Source organism: Colobus angolensis, unplaced genomic scaffold (assembly GCF_000951035.1).
Source record: "Colobus angolensis palliatus isolate OR3802 unplaced genomic scaffold, Cang.pa_1.0 Scaffold16, whole genome shotgun sequence".
Classification (NCBI taxonomy): domain Eukaryota; kingdom Metazoa; phylum Chordata; class Mammalia; order Primates; family Cercopithecidae; genus Colobus; species Colobus angolensis.
Window position 1 is genome coordinate 11,131,095 of NW_012114710.1, and position 8,136 is coordinate 11,139,230.

The following is an 8,136-nucleotide window of genomic DNA, read 5'->3' on the forward strand; positions in this document are numbered from 1 at the left end:
AGTTCAAGATCAGCCCGGCCAAGATGGTGAAACCCTGTCTCTACAAAAAATACAAAAATTTGCCTTGTGTGGTGGTGTGCACTTGTAGTCCCAGCTACTTGGGAGGCTGAGAAGTGGGAGGATCACTTGAGCCTGGGAAGTGGAGGCTGCAGTGAGCTGTGATCATACCACTGCACTGTAGCCTAGGTGACAGAGTGAGACCTTGTCTAGAAAAAAATTTAAAAGAGAAAAAGTAAAGGAGACATTCAGTATTTGGACCTGTAGTGAAGCATGGAAAAGCATGAATAAAATACTTTTATTAGGTCCAATTTTTAACATGATCAAACAAGATTAAGAAAAACACCATAGGGTTAATTAAAATTAACCTGTAAGACCCAGTGAAGAATGAGACAGACATGTGGAAACAAGATCTAATGCCACTGAGAATAAGGAAATGCTTTGTTTCAGGGCTGGTTTACTGTGTTTCCATGGATTTGCAGCTCAAGAAGATATAGTGTGGCTTACTTTTGTGTAGTCTAGATAATATAACATAATTTCTTTTATTTTCTTTAATAACTTCCTTTCAACATTTATAATTTTCTGCATTTGAGAACTTCACTTGGGTTATAAAATTGGAATGTAACTGTTGATTTTAGTTCGATGCCTCTGTGAAATACATTCTGCTATCCACACAATATTTCTCATTTCCTGTTCCTTCAGCTTTACATATGCATAAAACACACCGTAGTGGAACTGTCTGTTGAATGCCAGCACATTCATTTGTACCTGAGGAAAGAAAAAAAGTAACACAGACCATCAGCTTATTTGGAGCATTATGAAATAATATTAAGCTGCTGACTGGCTTGTACGTGCAGTGCTTATTTGTATTTAAATAGGCAATCTTTAAATTGGGCCAAATAGAGGAGTATGGTGACAACTCAGAAAGTTCTAAATGGAGAGTGTCACTCTGCAGATAAATGTAGACAATGGAAGTTATTAAAGTAGAATCACAAGAAAAGCTCCAAATTGAAACAGGAACACTTTTACACTGTTAGTGGGAGTGTAAATTAGTTCAACCATTGTGGAACATAATGTGGCAATTCTTCAAGGATCTAGAACCAACACCACCATTTGACCCAGCAATCCCGTTACTGGGTATATACCCAAAGGATATATAATTATATCATTCTATTATAAATCATTCTATTTTAAAGATACATGTGCACATATGTTTATTGTGGTACTGTTCCCAATAGCAAAGACTTGGAACCAACCCAAATGCCCATCAATGATAGACAGGATAAAGAAAATGTGGCATGTATACACAGTGGAATACTATGCAGCCATAAAAAATGATGAGTTCATGTCTTTTGCAGGGACATGGATAAAGCTGGAAGCCATCATTCTCAGCAAACTAACACAGGAACAGAAAACCAAACACCACACGTTCTCACTCATAAGTGGGAGTTGAACAATGAGAACATATGAGCACAAGGAGGGGAACATCACACACTGGGGCCTGTTGGTGGCGGGGGCAGCGGGGAGTATAGGGGAGGGATAGCATTAGGAGAAATACCTAATGTAGATGATGGGTCGAGGGGTGCAGCAAACCACCATGGCACATGTATACCTATGTAACAAACCTGCACGTTGTGCACATGTATCCCAGAACTTAAAGTATAATAATTTTTTTTTTAAAAAAAGAAACATTATCTCATATGATTAACCAAAATTTTACACTAAAATTTGTAGCATTTGTAATAATGTTCTTCAGCAAATTCCACGAGGAATGGAATGTACTTCCATTAATTCCCGCGGTTTTTAAGTAAACTCATTTAGAAGGGAAAAAAAAAGAAAAAAGAAAAGCTCCAAACTTTAGCAGCACTCCTAGCATGAAGATTCCTAGGTGTGTGTGTAACTTTGTAGTAATAATACAGTAATATTGCCTATCAGGCTATGAATGTGCCTAATCAATTGACATGATCAGTTGTAAAAAGAAAATCCAAAGTAAGAAAATATATAAAATCCACAGTAAGAGAAAAATAAGCTAATAGCATTTCCACTTATCATACCTCACGCTCGTAAAACACGTCCTCCAATGTCTTTCCCCCACTGCCACCTACAGCTTCAAATAAAGGTTTGTATACCTTAAAAACAAAAACATTAATTTTAAATACATTTTCATTTCTTATAAATGTATGGAAGTATATTTTTCCTAGTATTATAGAAATTGCGCACATATTTAAGAAAAAAAACTATACCAGGAGGACTGAAGGTTTTTTTTATAGGATTTTGGCTCCCAAAGAAACAACAAAAAATCCAAATAACAAGAGTGTGGATGAAATTCTAGCTTACTGGCTTGTTCAGGGCTACAAGGCAATTCAACTCTCAGTATACAGTGTTTGAACTCATTTTCTCACTCAGGGTCTTGGGCCTAGCTAGGTACATTTTAGAAGCTCAGTGAATGCTCATGATTTGATCAGTATGGGCTCATAGATTCTTTGAGATGAAAATTGATAAAATTCACATGCGATTTCCAGTGTGGAAGGGGTGGAATGTGGGAGAAATTCAAATTTTCATATTGTGCTAAAGAGTCTCACGCAATTACATATGAGATGTCACAAGGTTTATGCATTTGCTGACTTTCGTCTTTCCTGGAGTGCTTCAGAAATCCACAGGAAAAGATAAGTGTCATTCTAGCTCTGGAAAAGTTACCTGGAGGTTATGTAACTCTGTGCAAGTCAGAGGGAATGGAAGCTGAGCCGACGTGTACAAACTTAAGCTGAGGAGCTTTAGGTGCTCCAAGAGCAACTGGATGCTGGAGTAGGGGAAGGACACAAGCAGCTGTCTTTCCTCTCCTGATTTCTGGCCACTCAGCAAGGTGAGTGGAAAAACTAATACATCCATATTCTTCCTTGCAGTCCACCTAGACATTCTGAGCCTAATCTTGTTTCCTTAGTGGGTACCTGAAAGGGCTGCTGGGTCAGACTATTTTACATAACGTTGATATGAGCTCACATTTCCAGAACACTCCACCAGTCTCCTGGGGGAACTTGCTTTATTAAACACTTCAAAAGGAGTGCTCAGATGACCATTCCCTGGAGATTTAAACAAGTACTTGCTTGGCAGGAACCTTAAAAATTAGCAGCTTGGGCTAGAAACTTAACGTGTCTCTTGCTGAAGCTTGCTTCAGCACTGCTTGCTACCTTACAAATGTTATTACTTCTTTTGAGTGTAAGTGATGTGTGAGCTTCTAAAGCACATGGAAATGAATTAACACAAGGGACTTAGGGAAGCCAGTGTCATCACATACTCCGTAATGATCTGCTACGTTCTTCATCTGGTCAAAGTCTTCTGCTTGAGCCAGTAGCCTCAACCCCTCAGGATAGAGCTTGCCGAAGGTTGGATAGAGGGTCTCCCGGTCTTCTTTGCTCAATTCGGTACCAAAGGAGTTAAGAGTGATGATAAAAGCACGTCTGTCGGCCTCAAACTGAATTTGCAAGACAAAAACCAGTAAAATCTAATAAACTGCTAAATGCTATAAACAGACTCTTAACTATACAAATTCATTTCTGAAATGATTTGCTTTCCTTTCTGGATCTATGTCTAATTATACTCCAGACATGTGTTATTAGTGTTCCCCTAGTCTTTTCTTGTAATGGAGTAACTCTGCTTGCCAGAGAAGGATCACACAGCAGCAATGATGACCTATGACTCCTGAAACCCCAGTAAGCTTTATTTCCCGGGCACCCTGCAATGAATTCCTCATGTGTCTCTGTCACATTAGGCCACCAGCGTCGCAAGTGTCTCTTCTATAAAAAGGAGAATAATACCTATTTCTTAGGGTTCATTCAGGGACAGAACCAGGTAATATAAGTGGAAGTGCTTAGAATGATGTTTGGAACAAAAAGTGCATGCCATGTTAATATCCCTTCCTAGTTGTCAATGTCAGCATAACTTTTTACATAATGAAATTTTGTGCTACCTACCATTTGTTTATACTTTCACGCCTTTGGTTTTCTTTGTTAGTGTCCTAGGTGAGGTATTAATAAATCTAAGACTAGCTAAGAACTATGTGGGGTGGGACAAGTCATCTTTCTTTCAAGAAGTTTTCTTCTTTGTAAGATGCTGGAGTGTGGCTAATGATCTTCAAGGTAGGTCAACACATACTCACGGCCTGTCTTCTCTGTGCTGAACACCACTAGGCACCTGGGCTCCCATCCCTCCATCATTCCTATTTCATCTGACTCCTCAAGTCTTTCTTGAAATTTCATTTATATTCCTTTGACCTCCATGTTTCTACTGTCTCTTGGTTCTCCTCCTATCGACTCTGGCCATTCCATCTCAGTCTCTCCTTCAGGGACTCCTCCTCTACCTACTGTGGGGGCTTGCCATGGTTTCCTTGGGCTAAGCAGCAATTCTCTAGGTACTCCAAATGTCCAGTACTTACCACTTCATTTTGAAATCTGTGCCTGTGTTTCTCCCCACTACACTCTAAAATCTTTTAAGAACCATGTCTCACTTGTTCATTGCTCTTTTCTTTTTTTTCTTTTGAGATTGGGTCTCACTCTCTCATCTAGGCTGGAGTGCAGTGGTGGGGCAGGAGTCACTGCGACCTCAACCTCCCAGGGCTCAGGAGATCCTCCCACCTCAGCCTCCCAGCTGGCTGGGACTACATGTGCACGTCACCACACTCAGATAATTTCTTTTCTATTTTCTTGTAGAGATGGGATTTCGCCATAATGCCCAGGCTGGTCATGAACTCCTAGGCTCAAGAAATCCTCCCTCCTGGGCCTTCTAAGTGTTAGGATTACAGGCATGAGCCACCATGCCGAGCCTTTTGTTCCTTTTTTAATAGCCAGTGCCTGACACATAAGAAAGTCTTAAGTACTTAGTGAATCCAACAGAGTGATGCGTGTTGGAGAAAATTCTCCAACATTCTCCATAATGTTGCTATTCAAAGCAGTATTTTGTGGCTCAGTAGCTTTGACGTCACCTGGAAGTTCATTAGAAGTGCAGAGTCTCAGGCCACAGTCCAGCCCTACTCAACCAGAATCTGCATTTTCACAGGATTCCCAGGCTATCTGTATGCACATGAAAGCTGAAAAGAATTGCTGTGTGCTATCCTCTAATCAGCTTTTGACTGGCTAACCGATAACAAAACCCAACTTGCAACAGATTTCACCGGAACTCTCATATAAGAACAGGTTTTTTCTATCAGGAGAGTGAGCGTTAGTTCCATCTGATCCTTTTGATTGCTCTCATGGAGATTATGGGTGAGCTGAAAAGTAGGGAGTGGCTTTATTTGGAAGCAAAGGCAGCTGTCTCTGGCTACTGAATATAACCAGTCCTGTCAGTAATTTTAGACCTTCTAGAGATAAGAGAAGAAATGCAAGAGGAAGATTTCATGGCAATAAGAAAACTTCAGACAAAAATTAGGGCAGCAAGAGCAACAATGGAGGTAATTGTCCCAGATGTTCTTTAATGTGCTCTCTGATTCTAAAATGTTATGATCTTACAAAGAGAATTAGGGCAAGGTAGGCAGCATTGCAGACATGCAAACAGCAGAGGCCAGGTTGGAGGAGGGAGCTGCAGGAAGTAAAACAGGATGTTTTGGAGGAATTGTCATCGCTCAATCATTGGAAAAGCAATTGGAGAAGTGGGAAGGACAGCTAGCTGGGGAGAGAATATGAATACAAGAAGAAAGGGCTTTGGCTGATACAGGTTATCAGAGCCCTCCATCTTCTCACTACCTCCTTGTCCTTGTTACCACTTCTTCTCTTAGCCTACCACACATGTGCTGTGTTCCATAACTCTGCATGCTGAAATCCTCCCTGCATTCGCGTCCCATCAATTGTCATCTTTTTCATAAGAAGTCCTTCCATTTCTTCTCTAATTGGATATGATTCCCTTTGAACCCTGATTACATTCCATTTTCCTTTTATCATAACTGACTATATATCTACCTTACTCTTCTAGTCTAGAGGCTCTTTTGGGTAAGTGTGTGTATTGTCCTCTTAGGGAAAAAACCCATCATTTTAGAATTGGAAAAGTACTGTTCTTTGACCATCCCCAAGCAGAGTTTGACACGCATTTGATTAGAGGAGACCGAATGGGCTGGTGTTAGTGTGACTTAGCTCCTGTTTCTTGCAGAGAGTTGGCATGCTATGTGGTATGGTTATGTTGGCAGTTCTGTGCCTTTTCTTTTACTCTTCCCTATAAAAACGTACGCATGTTAAAACTAGACCTTATTTTTTGTTGTTATTGCAAGAGATAGCAATATACTGTTGGGAAGAAGGGCACATCTGGCAGGAGGCAGTGGGTGGAGGTGTCAGTGGCAATGGAAAAGAGTAAAGTGAACTGGAATGGAGCCCAGCATTATCAGCACATACACTGACCAGTAGAGATCGAACAAACATATTTTATGCTTGTTTTTCACTGCCCTATTAACCATAAGATTGAAGAGTAGGAGTAAAAGGCAAATATTATACTACAGTGCATTTGCCTTGAACATAAGTCAATTTCTTTTTTTTCATATGAAGTTATAATCTTGTAATTAGGTCAAATTTTCACATGTAAGCTGAGGTTAATGGTCTCTTCTACCATATTAGGTCTCCGGCCAAATGAGAGTAAATGAGAATACACATGGAATTTATAAATAGTAAGTGCTCTACAGTTACAAAAATAAAAGGGAGGTAATTACATGATCGAAAGTGTTTATGTTAACTGACGAACACCCTTTGATCTTATAATTATAAATGTTATAACTCCATGCCCTGTGTAGCTGATATTTCTATATAAATAAAAATGGTTCAATGGATTTTTATTTTTATTTTCATTTTTTAGAGGCAGGATCTCACTCTGTCACCCAGCCTGGAGTGAGGTGGTTTATGGCTCACTGTAACCTGGAACTTCTGGGCTGAGGTGATCGTCCCACCTCAGCCTCCTGAGTAGCCAGGACTATAGGTGTGTTCCACCAGGCCTGGTTAATTTCTGTATTTTTGTAGAGGTGGGATTTTGCTATGTTGCCCAGGCTGGTCTCAAACTTCTGGCTTCAAGTGATTCTTCTGCATAGGTCTCCCAAGGTGCTGGGATTACAGGCATAAACTACCATGCCTAGCTGCATTCTTTTTTAACGCTGTTTGAAACAAACAAACAACTAATCTAATCTGATACCACGAAGATTGGAAAAGTACAATGAGAACACTGGGCATATCATAATTTGATCATATCATCCCAGTGATAAGCATTTTTCTGATACTATCTTTTTTTTTACATTACTGAGGATTACAAAGACATAATTCTTACCTATTTCTTACCTATTCAAAGACATAATTCTTACCTTACCTATTTACCAGTTTTTATAGTACACAGTATGATCTTGCTTATGAATTAGCACTTATGTTTATATAAAAGAACTGTGAATGGTGAATGTAATGCAGAGGCACTATGGCAGAGTGGATAAGCACATAAGTACCAGAGCCAACTGCCTGCATTCCAATCCTGACTTACTAGCTGTGAGACATAAGATAAGTTACTAGCCTTCTCTGTGCCTCAGTTGCTCCTTCTGGAAAACAGATCCTAGACTACCTATTCTGTGTGGTTTTGAAGTCTAAGTGAATTCATGTATATAAAGCACTCAGGAATAGTGCTATTGTATACCTTTGATAAGGTTATGAGTCTTGATATAACTTTTATTTCACATATTTCACAGGTAGAAAGTACACAGACCATTTCTAAACCACAAGAATTATGCTGAGTAGAAATTCTACTTTTGAGCCATAGATAATACAGATTCTTATAGTGTGGCTAGTAGCTGAATTTATGAAAAGAAAGGGTAAGGCTTCATAGGATCACAGTTACTCATGTTGCATGATTAGCATGACTGAGAGAGACTATTTATCATTCTGTCATTTACTACACCTTAAAAATGTTATTTATTTATTCGATATCCACTTTCTGTATAATATAGATAAGGACAAAAATAGTTTTTGGAGATCTTTAATGATAAGATTTTCACTTCATAACTATTTAGGCTTTATTTTAAGAATTTCAGGCTGGGACAACATAGATAGACCTCATCTTTTTTTCTTTCTCTCTTTCTTTCTTTCTTTCTTTCTTTCTTTCTTTCTTTCTTTCTTTCTTTCTTTCTTTCTT

At 39.2% G+C, this 8,136-nt stretch overlaps 1 protein-coding gene across 1 annotated transcript in view; it reads right to left on the reverse strand.

The window, feature by feature from the left end:
* Positions 1-279: 279 nt before the first annotated feature.
* Positions 280-8,136, reverse strand: part of ATP6V0D2 (ATPase, H+ transporting, lysosomal 38kDa, V0 subunit d2) — a 58,908-nt gene continuing 51,051 nt past the window's right edge. The window contains exons 6-8 of the mRNA XM_011937092.1: positions 3,293-3,469; positions 2,052-2,126; positions 280-765 (exon numbers count right to left, since the gene is read on the reverse strand). Of these exons, the coding sequence (XP_011792482.1) occupies positions 604-765; positions 2,052-2,126; positions 3,293-3,469 (414 nt within the window). The 3' untranslated portion in view covers positions 280-603. The remainder of the gene's footprint in view (positions 766-2,051; positions 2,127-3,292; positions 3,470-8,136) is intronic.